The 19,088-nt window shown below is 49.1% G+C and overlaps 1 protein-coding gene across 2 annotated transcripts in view; it reads right to left on the reverse strand.

Annotated features, from left to right (window-relative positions):
- Positions 1-18,797, reverse strand: part of CRTAC1 (cartilage acidic protein 1) — a 164,782-nt gene extending 145,985 nt beyond the window's left edge. For both annotated transcript variants that reach the window (XM_054435846.1, XM_054435847.1), the window contains exon 1: positions 18,625-18,797. In XM_054435846.1, coding sequence (XP_054291821.1) covers positions 18,625-18,648 — 24 coding nt within the window. In that variant the 5' untranslated portion in view covers positions 18,649-18,797. The remainder of the gene's footprint in view (positions 1-18,624) is intronic.
- Between the last annotated feature and the right edge of the window lie 291 nt (positions 18,798-19,088).

A 19,088-nucleotide genomic window follows, 5' to 3' on the forward strand; every position in this document is an offset into this window, starting at 1 on the left:
GGGGAGGCGTTCCAGCAGGATCTGGCGGATAGCACACCATTCACTTGGAGAAATTAAACCATTGTGTGCGTGTTTTATTATAAATTAATTATGTATGATGCATTGTATAATTCATTATTATATCTCTAACATAACTCAGGGTGTTGCCAAGTAGCCTGGGGCCTTGGGAGCCTGTGGCACACACCCAGGAGACAGATGAAAATGGCCAAGGAGGTGGAGGGACTCCACCCCCTTGAGTGAAAGCAAGGGAGACGCTTGGAATGCTGCAGATGGCACCACCCTGGGACTCTACCTGCAGGCCTAGAATCAGCACTCATGAAATGTTTTAAAGGCTCTGCTGGAAGGAGGCCCACAAAGCCTGCATGGGTCCAGTCCCAGCAGGCAAAGCGGTACTTTCCTGCCTTCAGAAGGTAGCAGACCTCTTGTAGATGGAACTTTTCCTGCTGGCTTGTCAGTGCATCTGGCAGCCAAGAGCAAGGCTGAGTGAGGCTGATGTCTTAATGAAGGGAAGAGCAAGGAAGATCTGAAGACTGTCTCCCCATATGGAGACAGATGCTCCTGCCAGCAAATGAGCTTGCTGTTCAAGGACCCAGAGACCAAAATGAAGGGCCTGGGCACTGCCTTCAGAGCCAGACGTGATTCAGGAGCCTCCTGAATGCCTTGCTGGAGAGGCTGGGGAGTGACACAGGGGCAAGGCTCCAATTGCAGGGTAGAAACTGGGAAGGAGGTTCTTGTAGTGTATTCACAGGGCACATGTGGGGTGTGGCACTACCAAACTGAGGTCATTCCAAATTACAGAGATGTCTGAACGAGACAGCATCTTCTACTGGGTTTTCTAATCACTAAAGACAAATGCATCATGAATCACTACAAGAGCTCTGCAACTTGGCAGGAACTTTGATTGGATAAAGGAAACTCATAATTGGATTAATGAGCAGCTGGGTGGGGATGGGGGAGGAAATGAGAAACTAAAGAGTATTTAATAACCAGTGTCGACATGCCGAAATGTAGCATGGATCTGAAGGTCATTGGACTTTTCAAGGGATGACCTCTATTGTAGTGAATGGCAAAGGAGTTTCAATTTGAGGGCCAAATCCAGTTGACTGGCAGTGGCTGGAAAGAGTGCTGTGATCAGCTTACAACATCAGCAATGGGCGTGGAAGAGGAAAGTGGTATCTGACATGTCTTTTCGAAGCTAGTTATTTCCTCCCAGGCACCACACCTGCAATTTGGGTCACGGCCACCAGGGAGGCTGGTCCCATTTGGGTAATATGAGCCTAAAAGTTCTAATCATTAGAACCTTTCTAGTGAAGGCCCTAAGAGTCAAGAATCATGATCTAGCCTCTTTAGTTTTACCTTTTCTTTTAATTAAAGGAGACATACGAAAGAAGTAGCTGCTCTGTGTTATCCGTTTCCAGATAAATAACTTAAAGCAAGATGAGAAAGAAATAATGCACCCATTGGCTGACCTCTATTTTGCTTGGGTGACCTTAAAACAAGTCACAACCTCTTTGGGTCTCAGCTTTCTTCTCCAAAATAAAGGTTTGGAGTTCTCTAAAGGTCCTTTCTGGCTCTAAAATTCTATGATGAATTAAAGGATTTTTTTTTTAGATGCAGACCTTCAGCAGTTTTTTCCCTCCTAAGCTGCTTCTATAAACTTCAGGCCAACCCATGTGTTTTTTCTTTCTAAGGATATTAAACATATTTTGAACAAGACAAGCTTTTCAGCAGGGTTCTACAGTAGTTGCCTCACAAGGGCCAAGGCCAGAGAGGAGCAAGCCATCATTAGTGTGGATCCTGAACTCACCCAGCATGAGTAGACCAGTGGTTGGCCTCCCCCTGAGACCAGGGAGACAGTGGGGCAGGGAGAATAAGTCCTTTACATTTCATTCCTCTGCCATGCCAAAGGCACCCAATGCACCCACCAGGCTGCTCAGTACCAGTTGAAAAGTCGGGGATAAGCAGTGGGCTGTCTTGATGGTGTATTTTTTGGGCAATGGTTATGGTGAGGAAGCTTAGAAGAAGGTCTGTAAATATAATATTTACCCTCTTTTTGGGGGGTTCAGATAAAGGAAATCATTTAAATGCTCTTCTCCACGCTGGCTATTCAGAGCGGTCGGCAGACCAGTCCATCGGCATCATTTAGGAGCTTGTTGGAAATGCAGAATCTTGGATCCCACTCCAGACTTAATAAATCAGAATCTGCATTTTAACAAGATTTCAGATTATTCCAATGCATGTTAAAATTTGAGAAACACTGCTCAATCTTGGCTGTGCATTGGAATCATCTGGGGAGCTTTAAAAAAATTCTCATGCCTGACAATAGTTTCTTGGATAAGACAGCAAAAGCACAGGCAACAAAAGAAAAAATAGCTAAAACAGACTGCATGAAAATTAAAAACTTTTGTACATCCAAGGACACTATCAAAATAGTGAAAAGGGGACTCACAGAATGGGAGAAAATATTTGCAAATCATATATCTAACAAGGTATTAATATCCAGAATATATAAAGAACTCCTACAACTCAACAACAAAAAAACTAAACAACCTGACTCAAAACAAAGGACTTGAATAGACATTTCTCCAAAGATATACAAATGCTCAATAAGTACATGAAACATCACTAATCATTAGGGATATGCAAATCAAAACCACAATGAGATACCATTTCACACCCATTAGGATGGCTATAATAAAAAACAAAAACAGAAAAAAAATGTTGGTGAGGATGTAGAGAAATTGGAATCCTTGTGCACTGCTGGTGGAAATGTAAAATAATGCAGCTGCTGTGGAAAACAGTACGGCAATTCCTCAAAAAATTCCAATTAGAATTGTCATATGATCTAGCAATTCCACTTGGGCATATACACAAAAGAATTGAGAAAAGAGACATGAACAGATATTTGTATACACATGTTCATAGAAGTATTATTCACAATAGCCAAAAGGCAGAAGCATCCCAAGTGTCCATCAACTGTTGAATGGATAAACAAAATGTGATATATGCATACAATGCAATATTATTCAGCTTTAAAAATGAAGGAATTGCTTTTATATAGGAAGAAAGAAAAAATAAAAAATAAATAAAAGGAAAGAAATTCGGACACATAGTACAAGGTGGGTAAATCTTGAAGACATTATGCTAAGTGAAATACGCCAGTCGCAAAGGGACAAATACTGTATGTTCCACTTCTACGAGGTGTCCAGAGTAGTCAGATTCATAGAGGTAGAAAGCAGAATGGTGGTTGCCAGGGGGTGGGTATAGGGGGAAATGGGAGTTAGTGTTTAGTGGATTATGGAGTTTCCATTTGGGAAGATGAAGAAGTTCTGAAGGTAGATGGTGATGATGGTTGTACAACAATGTTAATGTACATAACATCACTAAAATATATACTTAAATATGGTTAAAATTGTAAATTTTATGTTCTGTGTATTTCATTACAATAAAAAAATACTAATGCTTGGGTCTCACCTCAAGATATTCTGACTTAACCGGCACAGTATGTGTAGCAAGGGCACCAAATTTTTGTTGCTGTTAATATATAATCATGGGATATCAGATTTTTAAAAGCTCCCACGTGATTCTAATATGTTGCAAAATTTGATGAGCAGTGTTCTATATCAGTGCTTCTCAAACTTTAATGTGTATATGAATCACCTGGTGGTCTTGTTAAAATGCAGATTCTGATTCAATAACTCTGCAGTGGAGCCCAAGATTCTATATTTCTAACAAGCTCCCAGGTGGTGGTGGTGATATTGGTCCATAAACTACACATCGAATACCAGGTTCCATACTGTAGCTCCCAGAGTCCTGAAACCAGGCTATATACTACAGTGAAGGTATGAGATTGGTTTAAGAACATTCTCCTCTGCCTCTGGATCTAAGGAGCTGAAATCAATCCTAGGTTATGCAATCTCCAGAGCTGCCCAGGCTCAGTTTATCTTTATGCACTCAAAGTGCTGGCTGTCTTCAGCTCAAGATCAAAGTACCACAATTGACAAGGAGTGACTAAGAGGGATTCTGACTCTAATTTTTATGAAGAGGTGAGAAGGGGAAAGGTTGATGCTGCAGAGAGGGTCAGGTCAAGGAGACGAAGGACAGCTCCCATCAAAGGGCAGAGTCTAGGAAGAAGGGGTTCTGGGCAGGAATTTGCAGGCCAAGATAGAAACATATGCCACTGTGTTCCCAGAAACCATCATAGTGCCTGGTACCTAGCAGGTGCTCTGTTAATATGTGTTAAGTAAGCGCAGGAATGAGTATGTCCAATTGATAACATGAATCAACAGAAACTGCTTGCAGTTTGTCATAGCTGTTTAAAAACTGTTCTTCCTCTAAAGAAATGCTCCTCAAAAGGCAATGTGCTTACCAGTCACCTGAGGGTCATGTTGAAAATACAGATTCAGATTCGGTAGGTGTGGGGTGGTCCCTGAGAGCCTGCATTCCCAGGAAGTTGTCAGGTGATATGAGACTCTAGGCTGGTGGCTCTGAACCCTAGCTGCCCAACAGAACCACCTCGGGTGGTGGTGCTTAGAAATATGCCACCACCCAGGTCCCTTACCCAGTTTCTGGTTGAACTGGTCTGAGGTGGGAGTTTGAGTGCTGTGTATTTTTAGAAGCTGCCCAGATCATGTTAATGGACAGTCCGGGCTGAGAACCACTGCCCCAGCCTTGTGGTCCCCAGATGGAAAGCTGCAATCTGATTTGAAGTGAGAAATGTTTCTGCTACCAAAATTCATCATCGGCTGGTTGAAGTCTATAAAGAAAATCTATTTATCTAGGGAGTGTCAGAGGAGGAGGGGGGATATAAAGTTCTGGGGGAAAAGCAGAGCAGGATGACACTGCCTGAAACAGAAGAGCAGCTGGCACCCGGAGTGACCTCGCATTTTGTGTGGCTGACTCAGGGAGCCTCTTGTCACACCACTGTGAACATCTGAATCCTTGGGGAGAACGGTAGAAAGGTTAAAAATAGAATGAAAAAGTAGGTTGAACTGAACTGTTTTGTTTTCTTGCATGCTTGTGTATCAAGCACCTACTATGTGTTAGAGCACTGGGAGTAGCACTCCCCGGCAGGAGTAGCACTAGAGAAGTACATAGTACACAGTACTCCATGCAGAGATGCAGAAGTTCCTAGGAGTGCATAGATGAATAAAACCCAGCCTTTGCCTTCAACGAGCTCTCCCAACAATCAGCGGAGCAGCCATGTGATCTCAGGTGTAACACCCCGTGTAAAGGCAATGGGAGGCTATCCAGGTAAAGCAGCCCAGACGAGGCGAGGCTAAATATCAAAGGCAGAGAGGCACAGGGCCAGAGCGCAGGGTGCCTCGGTAAGGGATGTGGGCTTTTCCTGCAGGGGAGATGTACGGAGGGGAAAAAGAAGGGACTTCATAAGGGCCAGAGATGGGAAAACTTGTGTTTCAACCTGTGAGAAGAATTGTTTTTTAATAATAATTTCTTTTCTGTTTTTTGAGACAGGGTCTCACTCTGTCAACTAGGCTGGAGTGCAGTAGCATGATCATAGCTCACTGCAGTCTCAAACTCCTGGGCGCAAGCAATTGTCTCACCTCAGCCTCTCAAGTAGCCTAGGACTCCAGTTGGGTGCTAACACTCCTGGCAATTTTTTTTTTTTTTTTTTTTTTTTTGGTGGAGATGGGGTCTTGCTATGTTGCGCAGGCTGATCTTGAACTTCCTGGGCTCAAGCAATTCTCCCACAGTGGCCTTCCAAAGTGCTGAGATTACAGGTGTGAGCCATCGTATCTGGCAATAATTTCTTTAAAATGCTCTATAAGCAAACTTTTTGAACAATTCCCAGCAAAGTGAAGAGATAGAGAGATAAAGAGAGGCCGGGCATCGTGGCTCATGCCTGGAGTCCCAGCACTTTGGGAGGCCAAGGCAGGCGGATTGCTTGAGGTCAGGAGTTCAAGAGCAGCCTGGCCAACATGGTGAAACCCCGTCTCTACTAAAAATACAACAAAATTAGCTGGGTGTGGTAAGGGGCACCGCCTGTAATCCCAGCTACTCAGGAGGCTGAGGCAGGAATTGCTTGAACCCAGGAGGTGGAGGTTGCAGCAGTGAGCCAAGATCGTGCCACTGCATTCCAGTCTGGGTGACAGAGCAAGATACCCGCAAAAAAAAAAAAAAAGAAAGAAAAGAAAAGAGAGACCAACATTTGGAGTTAGCAACCTGGCTTTGGATCTCAACCCTACCACAGCCTAGCTCACGACCTCGGGCCTATTCCTTGATCTTGTTGGTCTTTGGGGTCCTCATCTGTACCATGGAGATCATATGACCTGCCAAGGTTTCAAAGGTTAAGTGAGTGACAGGGAAAGCCTCTCCAGGGCCAGGCAGGCGGCAGCCAACTTGCACATTCCCCTTCTTTGACGTAGAGAGCTGAACGGTGAGATAGTCTTTAGACATTAGTTGTGGGTTCCATGTAGCCAAACTCAGTTTTCTGTGGCCTCAGGACTTTCCTGAATTGGGCCTGGAAACTGGTAACCAAGCAACCTGGATTCTCTGACGTGGGGTCAGGCAGCTGTGGGGAGAGGCTTCCAGGGCAGTTTTCGGGGCAAACAGTTCTTTTGCAATTATGGAAAGAGCCAAGGTCACACCCGAAGCTCTCATGAAAACAAGAAGCCTAAATATTTCCGACGTTGGCAACAAGCAGAGAATACACAGCCTTTCAGACACTTGCAGGAGGGCTGAGACATGAAGGAGAGAGGCAGCCACGGGAACACTCTGCCCCGCACAGGCTGGGCCACCAGCTCCACAAAGACACCCACAAAAGAGCTCCTGGAACTCTGGAGAAGGGCTAACAGGAGCTGCCCTGGGTCTTCACTTGCAATAAGACTTCTTGCAGACCCTCGATAACCCTGGCATTGTGCTAGGTGCCGGGGTCACAGCAAGAAAGCTGCTCACCATTTGCGGTACAGGGTGAGGGGTGCTGCGGAGGAGGGAGCACAGAGATGTAAGTTAGCTAGTTGGGGGAGCTGGGGAGTGCTTCCTAGAGGGAGGGGTAGTAGCTGGACTCTGAGGATGCCATGAAGTTAGCTGGGCAAGGAGAGGCAGGAGGAGGAGCCGGAAGGAAAGCAAAACAGACAGAGAGCTGACTCTGCAAAGGTCAGGAGGACCCAGCCTTCACCCAACCTGTCCTTCCCTATCTACAGACCCTGCCGCCTGGCTCATAAGCTGGGAGGCAGCACCCATTTCCCCACACTGCATGTTTCCAGCCAAAGGCCCATCCATCAGACTAGAGCAGTGGTTCTCCACCATGGCGATTTTGCTGCCCTCTGGCCCTGGGGACATTTGGCAACATCTGGGGACACTTTTGGTTGTCACAACCAGGGAAGAGGTGCTTCTAGAATCTAGTGGGTAGAGGCACAGGATGCTGCTGAACATCTACAATGCACAGGACAGCCCCCACAATTATTCAGCCCAAAATGTCAACAGTGATGAGATGGAGAAACCTTAGCTAGAGTGACATTTTGGGCCTCCCTCTTTACTCTGCTCCCTTCTCCCAAGGGAGGGAGTTTGAAAGAACTGGTCAGTTTGAAAGAACTGGGATCAAAGAGCCCTTTCTGGACCTGCCTCCCTGCAGGGGCCACTCTGCCATATGTGGAGCTTGGCCAGGCAAGCTCTGCCCTGCCCCCACCCACAGGGAAGCCTGCAGTGGGCAGGGATAAGGTGTCAGCAAGCCCCAGGGACCCCACACGGGAGCCTGGCCTGCCAGGCAGCTGCCTCTGGAATAAGGGTGGCATTTCCCTCTCCACCTGCCTGAGCCCCACCTCTCTTGTCCTTTCTCTTAGTTGGCCCTGAATCTGAGTCGGGGAGTGGGATGCTATTCGCTGGGCCCATTCAAACCCCAACACTGTCACTCAGGCTGGAAATCTGGCAGCATCTCTGCTGCCTCTTCATTCTTCACACCCACTGGATCCCCGAGTCAATTCTGCTTCACAAATCTCTCTCAATGCTGCTCAGTCTTTCCACCCTTCCTGTGGGGGATCTGCCCCTTTCTCACTCACCTGAACAACAGCAATACCTGCTAACTGCTTCTGTCTCTCCTCTCCCCTCCTCCCACTTCCACACGCTGTCAGAGCTCCCTTCCTAAATCTCAGAGTGGGTCGTGTGGATCTTCCTATGGACTCTGGACACCAGACACACAGAGAGGAACATAATTGCTATTTTGCATAGCAAGTACTAAACGAGGAATGGATAGTAACAATAATAATACATATCTACCACTGACCATGTGCCAGGCATTACTCTAACCCTTCACATAAGTAACCCACTTAATACACATAGTAAGCCTGTGAGAGAAGAACTACGACTGTCCCCATTTTACAGATAAGAAAACTAAGGCACAGAGCGGGTAAGTAACTAGCTCAAGGTCACACAGCTAGTACCTGGTGGATCCAGGATGTGTGTCTAAGCAAATGAGCTCCAGAATTCTTCAACACCATACTAAATAGTTTCTCTCATGACATCAAATTTGTCTTAACCAAGTGAGATGGGAGCACAGTGAAAGGAGCAACCACCTCTGCCTGGGGAAGCTAGGGAAGGCCTAAGAGGCAACGCCAAACAGGCCAGAGGAACAAGGTGGAGAGAGTGTTCCAGGCTGAGGGGAGCAGGTGCATGGGAGATGTGCAGGTTTGCGTAGCGCAGTGAGGCTCTGCAGTGCAGACTCGGGGCAGGGGCAGGACACCTGGTGGGAAGGAGTGCAGCAAAGGAGGCTGGAAAAGACCTTGGAAGCCTTGTGAGTGACACAGGCCCAGTGGGCCAGGGAATGCCACGGCTGGAGTGGTGTGTTAGAAGGAATACTGTGTCAGTACAGTGTGGAGAAGGTCATGAGAAAGCTGGGCTGGAAGCAAAGAAGCCAGTTAGGAGGCAAATACTGTGGCCCAAGTGAGCGAGAACACTGGAGGCCACCATTCACTCATTCACTCATTCACTCATTCACTCATTCATTCATTCATTCATTCAGTATTTCTTGTGCACCTACTCTATGTCAGGTACTGCTCTGGGCACTAGGAAAACAGCTGAGAACAAGATGAAGTTTTGGTAATGTATGGCATTAGCATACATTCTAATGTTTCTGTTTCTCCACTCTGTCCCCCACCCTTGTCCTCTGTATTGCCAGCCTAAGAGACAAACTCCAGACCTCTACAACTCCCTACCCACCAGAAGGTGCCATGTTTCATGCATTTTCCCCAGCACCAAGAAAATGTAAGAATTCCTCTTCCTCCCCTCTACCTGGAGACAGCTCTAGACACTGCCTGCAGCAGCACTCATAGACAGGAGACTTGGGCTTGCTCCAGAAAAAGGCAGACAAAACCTCAGGGGATCCAGGTGAGGAAGTGCCACAGAGGCCAGTGGGCTAATGAAATGGTGTTTCTGAAAGTGAGAGGACAAATGGAATCTCCTAGCCTTATGCAGAAGTCACAGCAGGTTCTTAATAGGTACTATTAACTGCTCAGACTTCCCGTTCTGTAAAATGGGAAATAATGTTTATCGGGTTGCCGTGAGAATGAAATGAGATGAATGTATGTTAAGTGCTGAGCGTAATGCTTGGCATAGAGAAAGTCCACACGTAGTAGTAACAGTAACAATAATCACACTATTACTACCAATAATAAATGTTTGTGGGATGCATGAATGCATCTCAGGTGACGGAGTCCAGGCCTGCTCGGTGCTCCCCTTCCAGGAGTAGTTGCCCAGTGTTGAATGGAATGCTCTGGGCTATGAGACTTTGAGGAATAGGTTTGCTTCTGTAATTAATTTGTCTAGGGGACCCTGAGGGAGTTCTTTGACTCCTTAAATACTGCTTCCTAAGCACAGAACTCCTTAGCATGCTATGCTATACACATTAATTCTTCAAACATTGAGAAGATGCCTATGGGCCAGGTTAGAAATGATGAAAAAGTCATAGTCCCTGACCTCAAGGAGCTTACAATCTACCAGAGGTGAGACACAATTCAGTGGGATAAGCTCAGAGTAGAAACAGGTACAAAGTAGGCCGGGTATGGTGGCTCACACCTGTAATCCCAGCACTTTGGGAGGCCGAGGTGGGCAGATCACCTGATGTCGGGAGTTTGAGACCAGCCTGACCAACATGGAGAAACCTCAACTCTACTAAAAATACAAAATTAGCCGGGCGTGGTGGTGCACGCCTGTAATCCCAGCTACTTGGGAAGCTGAGGCAGGGGTATTGCTTGAACCTAGGAGGCAGAAGTTGGGGTGAGCTGAGATCACGCCATTGTACTCCAGCCTGGGCAACAAGAGCAAAACTCCTTCTCAAAAATAAAAAAAAAAAAAAAAAAAAAAGAAACAAAGAAAGAAAAAATAAAAGGAAAAAAAGAAACAGGTACAAACCCTAGACACAGGCCATAGGAGGGAGGGATTAACTAGGGAGGTGGTGGGAAGGGCAGGCAGAAAAGGCTCTCTGAAGACAGTGAATTGGATTCTAGATGGTGGAGACCTATGGATCAACAATATGGATGTGAGACAGCTTGGTACATGCTGTGAATGCATTTGCTGCTGCTGGAATGCAATGTCTGGGATATGGGGTGGAGGGAGAGAGAAGAGGGGAGGGTGGGGACAAGGGTGGAGATGCAATCTTATGTGGGGCAGCAGCTGGGGCCTGGAGAGCTTGCTATGCCATGGTAAGGAGCCTGGAGTCACACCATGTGGGAAGTTTTGAAGTCGGGCAGAGACAGCATCAGACTTGCATTTTTGAAAGGGCGTTTTTAGACTTCAGGCAGCAGTGTGCAGGATGGATAGACCGTGTTTCTGAAGAATGAGTGAGAGTATCACAGAGAGGATTTGAACATCCTGGGGCCAGGGGTGGGGTTGGGCACTGGATGACCTCCAAAGTTCTTTTCCAGGCCTAATAGTTTATGTGTCAAGTTTTTTCTCTAAATAATTTAAAATGCATTCGTGGACCCTGCTATTTAAAAGGATCCTCCCAGATATATTTTTATGATTCACTTCCTAGTTTGTCTCCAGTGGAAGTCCAAATTTCCATGTAGTTTATCAGCTTCAAGCAAAGTAAACCTGCACTGAGCTTCCCTGCAGCAGCCAGGTGGGAAGGGGGCGGGAAGGAGAGGGAAAACAGCAAAGGGAGGTAAAGAGGAAGAGAAACTCAGCCTTGCTCCAGGCTCAGAGCCAGCCACCATCTCATGGAGTGGGCCTTGCCTGGAGTCCTCAAGCGCTGCTTGATCAGGGGACCTTCGGAGGTTTACATAGTCCTTGTGCCGGCTCTGGGAAGGAGCTAGATGGAAGGCGGGTTTGGAGATCCAATCGAATACCAAGGGTCACCTCTGTCCCAGAAAGGCCACCAACATTCACTTACTCATTTGTGCACCCACTGAGCACCTACTGAGCCCCTCCACGTGCCAAGTGCCATGCTAGGCACTGAATTTGTGGCTGAGAACAAATGACGGTGTCTCCCTCATACTGTTTACAAGGCAGCATTTGTCCTTGAGGACTCTTATTTCCCCACCTGAAAACAGCCTCTTTGGATATACACAGCTTCTCAGATGAGAGGTGCATGATGATGATTTCTAAGAAAGAGCCTGTTCTTAGAGACCAGAGTGAAAGGGAATGTGCAACCCCTTAAAGGAAGAGACTGCCAGTGACGGAAAGAGCCTGCCACCCAGCTCCTCTGATTACAGGGACTGACCTCCAGAGGCTAAGGGACCTGCCTCAGGACACGTAGAAGATTCATGGCAAGAATCTACCTAGTGACACTCCCATGTGGGAAGGGAGGGATGTCACCTCAGTCCTCTCAGGGGAGCCTCAAGTGACTTCCTACTTCCGATCCTGAGCACAAGGAGGACAAGACCAGGGTCAGACCTCATGTGAAAAACACCAACCAAGGCTGTTCCCACCAATCCTACAAGAGCTCCTCTGCCCTTCTGGGGGGAACTTCCAGCTCCCAGGCCTGTTCCCCTTCCTAAGAGCTGTGTTAAAATTTGCACAACATGATGCTTCCTTTAAGACAGGTCTACATCAATAGAGGGCTGGAATGCCAAAGCAGGAATCTCCACCGAGGTGGCTGCTCTCTAGGTAGGTGAAGGCTGATGTAAGGAAAGAAAGCAGTCCCTGCAGTCCCTCCTCAGGTCACCAGGACACTCCCAGGGCTCAGCAGTGATTCCCATGACCTTGTCACTGTACTTGTCGGGTTCAAACAAAGATAAGAGTAACTGGAAACAACAGAGAGGGTCATTTTATACTCTCTGCACTCTCAATTCTTCTGTAGCTAATTAAAGTAATATGTCAAAATGTCCCTTGGAAGAGCTCTTTAAGAATATGTCTGTTAAATAAACAAGGTTTCACTAATTAATGACACGCCTTCCCATCCCTCGTTGAAGTTCCTTGTAGAACTTCTGGGCCAGGGGGGTTGAGCAGGAAAGGATGGAGGAGAAGTCGCCATCACCATTTTTTGGAGGAAGGGGGCACATATCCAGCCTCTTGTCATCTGTGGAGCTATCAGTTTCTCCTCCGGATGTTGATCAGATTTCCTGGGCTGGAACCAACTTACAGGGCCAGGGTACTGGAATTTTTCCAAGAAGTAAACGCTTTGCTTCTTATGAAGTCAACATGATTTCTTTCAAGGAAAATTTTTATTTTTTTAGTGTCTAGGGTTTTTGAAGGGCAAATCTTTGGACCTTTCTCTAAAGAGAATGATTATAATATACTTTTTTTTTTTTTTTGCGCTAAGACCACCTCTCCACCACCACACACACACACACACACACACTCACACACAGACACACACACTCACACTCACACACACACTCACACTCACACACTCACACACAGACACACACTCACACTCACACACAGACACACACACTCACACTCACTCACACACACTCACACACAGACACACACACTCACACTCACTCACACACACACACAGACACACACACTCACTCACACACACACTCACACACAGACACACACACACTCACACACAGACACACACACTCACACTCTCACACACACACACTCTCACACTCACAGAGAGGCACGGGGAGTGGGAGAATGATTTGTCCAATATTACACAATGAGTCAGTGGCATAGCCAGAAATACAACTTTCCAAACTCCCAATTCTTAATAATAGAAATATTAATATAGTCTCTATAATTTTCTATTTATTTTTGTTTTCACAGCTCACATTTAATTTTCACAACAACTCTGGGGGAATCTGGGTAAAACGGTCTCAGGAAAGAGCAGATCTGAATTGCAGACCAGCTCTACCACTTGCTTGCAGTGTGATCCTGGCTGCTTCCCTCTCCTCTCTGGATCTCAGTGCTCTCAGCTGTGAAATGGGAGAATTGGATGAGAGTACTTCTAAAATCCCTCCCACCTCTAACGTGTTGTGATTCATGTGCGGCAATGCTCCAATCCCGGGTTTCTCAATCTTGGTGTTAATGATATTTTGGGCCAGATAATTCCTTGCTGTGAGGCGTGTTCTGTGCACTGTAGGATGTTCAGCAGCATCCCTGGCCTCTACCTAGTGGATACTAGCAGCACCCCATTCCCCAGTTGTAACAAGAAAAAATGTCTACAGACATTGCCAAATATCTGGGAGGGGGAACAAAATAACCCCTCTAGTCACCATTCAAGGATTTCGATAAAGTCAAAATCATGAGTGGTTCAGGGGAAAAAAGGTCTTCCTCTCCCTTCCTTTCCCCCAACCCTTTCACACCTTTCTGCACACTTTTCAAAGACAACCTCTCAGTCCTTTGCTGCTTCTTATTTCTTAAATGCCCTAAGTGGTCCGGGGTGTGTTTGGTGTGATAATGAACCAATTGATTTCATACTTTCTCCTAAGGAAAGTTCACAGGTTTATGTCCCCTAAGCAACCAGCCAGGCTCTCTAGAAATCCCTAGCAGAGCCCAGGCTGGCCTGGAAGCCTGTATCTGCAGCCTGCAGGAGGCTCGGTGAGCACGAATTTGTCAGCACTCTTAAATCACTAGGCTCCGAGGAAGGCTTCTCCTAGCAGAAAGATCCTTCCTTAGGAATCAATAGCTCAGGGCCCTCCATCACATTCAGAATTATCCTGGGACCCGTAAAATTTCTTTTCCCCAAGCATGGCAGAACCCCAAAGTTAAAACCCTGAGGTGGGGCGGGGAAAGAGGCAAGGAGGGAGCCCTGCCAAGAAGGCCTTGCCCATCAGCCCAGATGTTGCTGTGAGCAGAGGCTGATGTGCAAACCTGGGCACTCAGGCTCACTCACTGGGAAAAAGAAGACTCCGGGGTTCCCAGTGATTCAGCAATAATATCCCCTTCCAACTGAATACCTCTTTACCTCTAACCAAGGGCAGAGGAATACTAAAGACTGTCTCCCTCCAGCTTCGCTCCCCTACCGTCATCACATGGTTGTCAGCCTCATCATTTAGCAGAGAAGGAAACTGAGGCTTGCAGAGGTTAAGTGGTTTGTTTAAGGTCTCTAAGCCAGCAAGCGGAGACCAGATTCTAAGCCTGTGTCCTTACCATTACAACGAGAGGGGGAAGGGTCAGCCATCTGGTGGGGCTCATAAAAGCCCCACTGGACAATTTCCTGTTTCTCATAGTCTAATGCCACTTCTCAAGCTCTCTACCCACTCCTGCATTCAAACAAAAGTCCAGAGAGCTTGTACTATAACCACAATTTATGTAAGTATATTCTTCTGGTCTTATCCAGAACCAGACCAAGTCTTGAGAATGAAGGCTTATTTCACCAGGTAAAGCTAGGAGCTGGTGAGATCTCAAGCACAGCCTCTTAAGACTCCAGTTTAAAGAGAGGGGCTTTTGCTCTCTGGTGGTCCACGTGATCCTGCCACCTCCCTCCTCCCGCTGAAGATGAAGCTCCAACTTCATCTTCCGTGAGCATGAGGGAGAGGAGGGGACTCAAGCATCTTCCCTGGCAACAAGCATCCCTTTCGTGAGCCTTAGGGAGAGAAGAGGATTCCGCCTCTCAGAATTCTGGCTTGGCAGCAGTGGGTTTCTTATGAGGGTAGGCTGCCGAGTCTGCTGAGGCTCCAAGGAGAACCAAGAGGAAGTCCATCCAGTGAGCAAAGAAGCCAGGTGGGGAGACAAGAACAAAAGGGGGCCGGGCGCGGTGGCTCACGCCGGTAATCCCAGCACTTTGGGAGGCCGAGGCGGGCGGATCACGAGGTCAGGAAATCGAGACCACGGTGAAACCCCGTCTCTACTAAAAATACAAAAAGTTAGCCGGGCGTAGTGGCAGGCGCCTGTAGTCCCAGCTACTCGAGAGGCTGAGGCATGAGAATGGTGTGAACCCGGGAGGCAGAGCTTGCAGTGAGCCGAGATTGCGCCACTGCACTCCAGCCTGGGCGACAGAGCAAGACTCCGTCTCAAAAAAAAAAAAAAAAAGAACAAAGGGGGCAGCCCACAGGCCACTCAGCAAACCTGTTTCCCAGAGCCCAGCTCAGATGTCAACAGCCAGGTTCTCGGAACAGAAGAAAGGGCAATGGAAATGGTAGTATCTTGCAGGTCACCTAAGAAGTCCAAACATAAGGATTTTGCAAAAATAGAATGTCCTAGCACTTTGACCTTGAGCTAGGAGCAGCAAGGGTGGGGGAAATAGGTAAATACTCTTTGGAAACTCTCCAATCCATCTAGAATCTGAATCCGGGAGGTCTCACCAGCAGTGATGTGACTGCAAACAGAGAGACCCCACGCCAGCATTCCTTGGCGCTCCAGACCTGGGTTTCAAGACCACAGTGAGGGACTCGGCACTTCTGACTCCTAAATGCACAGACAGAAACCTGGACTTGCATGGCTTTTGCTTAAAACACCGCTTAGAATAATGAGATGAGATTGTAGAGGGAGGGAAAGAATAATTAGGAATTTCTATGACCTGTGTATGTCCATGACGAGAACTGTATTTTCTCCTCACCTCCTCACTCTGAAAAACAGATTCAAAGAGAATCTCCCCAACTGTATGGGATGTATTAATTTACCAAAGCCTGGTCAGTCAATAACTATGAGTGCCTCCTGTATAGAGAAAGTATGTCCATCTTTATAGTGAAGAGGAAGCAGGCCGCTGGAGTGAAAACAGCTCCGAATCGAGCACTGGGAGTCCTAGGGCCTAGTTCCATGTCTTCCACCAGATAGCCATGTGACCTTGGCTTTATCCAGCTTCAGTTTTCTCATCTGTGAATTAAATGTGCATGTGAGTGTTGGGATGGGATGGGGTTGGATGAGATGCTCTCCAAGGCTCCTTGCTTCTGGCTCTAATGTTCTGGAACTCCATGAACCCTTAAAGAGTTCAACGAACACGGCGGCACCAAACACAAAGGAGTGATCCCCGAGAGAGGGTGGGGCTGTGTACCAGCTCTGTCTCCTTGGAATGTTGTGCTTGCACCTGCCCCATAGCACCCGAGGTCACAGGACCACCTGAAGTCCAGGAAGCATGTGGTAGAATGATTCCAATTACGATGGTGGTGGTTGAAGGCTGTAGCCTGAGCTGCCTTAAAGCGTTAAGTTGCTACAGCCAGTGAAGGGCAAGAAGTGAGAAAGTCAGTGGTCCTGAGCTAGGTACCTTTGGCGCCCCCTACTGGACACCAAGGAGTCTGCTCCACCTTTAGGCTTCCACCGCCTCAGCACAGAAGCAAGGGAGCACTTGAGCATGAGAGGCTGTCACAAGCTGTTTAATAGGACTGCCTTCCTGGTTGGTGGTATTCTTTTTATGAGTCTATTGCACTCCCTAGAATTACACAGGCCATTGGTCCACACATTAACAGGGGCACCCCTGCGCAGCCATAGGACGTCTTAACCAAACATCAAGGTGCCAAGGAATAAACACCAGGGTTCAGAACACCAGGTGCAGCCCAGATGGAGAAGGGAAGAAAGAGCAACAAGCAGGTATTTCGCTGCACAAATCCCCAGTGGAGAGAAGGTCTTGGGAAATGCAGCAGAATAATGTTGACTGCAGCAGACAACGATGGAGCTGAGGGTTGGGATATGGATTGATAGCCCCCATAAAATATCTCCAGGCTGAAGCAGGTACCCTAGGAGTTTGAACATCCACCTACATTCAAGGATGAGATAAGGTGGAGGAGGATTCAGCCTCAAATGAGCAGCCACAGAGCAGGTTCCCCAGACTCCCTACACACCGTTTCGACCTTCTCCAGAGTCCATTAGTACCCACCGGAAATGGGAATGTTCTAATTGTGGTCCTCTGTGCCATCATCAAGACCCTCAACTGCCTTCATTACCTCTTAAATTGACTTTAGGACCTACTGCCAGAAGGATGTTCTTAACCAAGTCAGAGAGAGAGAGAGAACATTTTCTCAAGAACCATGCTGGAACAGCCACCATGTTCCCACTTTTCCAGCCTCCACCTCTCCCCCATGGCTGAGGGTGAGGTACTCTGTGACTCTCAGTGAGCTCTAATTCAGTCTTGGACATCTCCAGCCCCAAGTCGTCTGGGTTCCAAATCTCCGTCAATCGCTTATCTCTTCCCACATGAGTTCTCCCCTGACTCAAGAAAACACTACAGAACTGTCCCCTGTCCTGGGACCCTCTTCCCTTCTTTTCCACCTGGCTTCACGTGGGAAGTCCTGCACCCATCCCAGAAGACACCTCAAGTGCGACTCAAGAATGTGTCCTGTCAGGAGAACGGAAGCATCTCCTGGGGTGTGCAGAAGCCACACTGGGTGCACCCACCACCAGCAGCAGCAGCAGCAGCAGCAGCGGCAGCAGCAGCAGCAGCAATATTCATTAGTCATTCCCGGAGGAAGCCCCCACAGCTCTCAACCCTAGGAGAATTTCCCCGCCACTCTGGGAGGCTTCCATCCAGGCTGGGATGACTTTGGATTCTTGAGTTGCTTTCTGCAGAAGCGGGACTAACCAGAGCTCCCAACTACTGTACTGCAAAGAAGCGCGCTGCATTGCTGGGCATGCCCCCAAGCCCGGCCTGGCTGCCCCATCAAAGCCTCCAACTGCCCCCACGGGGTCGAGGAGGACTCAGGGTTCCCCTGGAATGCCTGAAGCCGGCTTGCCTGAGGCAGCCAGAAGGGAAGACCACACCTCGTCCAGCATAAGGCGTCTAGCAGCTACGCCGCGCGCGGGGCTGGCTCCCGGAGCTCTCTGCCACCCAGCGCTGTGCCCGGGAACTCGGCTTCCCAGGGGAGGAAGAGCCAGCCCCCGGGACTCTTCCCCAGCTTGGAAGCGTAGGCACTCGGCCGAGGCCAGTGGCTTCCCCGGCCCGGGTCTCAGCCTGGCTGACTGGGAGACTCTCCCGATAGCCCGGCACATCCCTCCTCACCCGCTCCGCCCCCTCCAGGCCCCAGAGGCCCCCTCCCCTGACAGCTGACCTCCAGCGCGCCCCCAACACCTTCTCTGCCAGCTGCGGGCTGTCGCCCCCACACCTCGGCTCCCACCTCTCCGCCACCTCCAACCCGGCCCCTGCCTCGCCCCCAGCCCGCGGGGGAGGCTCCGCGCGCCAATAGAGTCCAGCGCCTCCCAGCAAGTTAAGAGCGAAGCCGCCGCCTTCTCGATCCCCGTCTTCCCGGGCGGCGTCCCCGCCACCCTCGCGGGCGGATCCGGGGGGCGCGCAGAGCTGGAGAAACTTTCTCCTCCTTAGGGTGGGGGGGCACCGGTGCAGATACTCACGCCGGGGTCAGCGCTCGGAGCCATCCTCCCGCTCTCGGCCCCGCCGCCTAGGGGCGTGGGAAGCGGGCGCTAGCTGCCGCCTCTGCCGCCGGCGCCGCCGCCTGCTAGCTCCCAGCCCCGGTCCCGGGCTGGCCTCGAGCCTCCCGCCCCGACGCCGCGCGCTCGCTTTATACAACTCCACTCGAGCGCGCCCGGTCTTATGTAAAGGCTGGCGGAGGCCTGCAGCCAATGGCGCGGCAGCTGGAGCCGGGGGCCCGGGGTGGGGGGCGCCGGCGCGGCCAATCGCGGCCCGGGGAGCCCGGAGAGCCGGGCGGGGGGAGGGAGCGCCTCCCGGCGCTGATTTAGGAGCCGGGATTGCGGTGGCAGCAGCCGGCAGCCAGGCTGGCCCGGCGCGGCGCGGCGGGCACTGGGGTGGGCGGCGGCGAGGGCGGGCGCCTCCCGCGCCCCGCCACTGCGTCGCGTAA

Source organism: Pongo pygmaeus, chromosome 8, assembly GCF_028885625.2.
Source record: "Pongo pygmaeus isolate AG05252 chromosome 8, NHGRI_mPonPyg2-v2.0_pri, whole genome shotgun sequence".
NCBI classification, from domain to species: domain Eukaryota; kingdom Metazoa; phylum Chordata; class Mammalia; order Primates; family Hominidae; genus Pongo; species Pongo pygmaeus.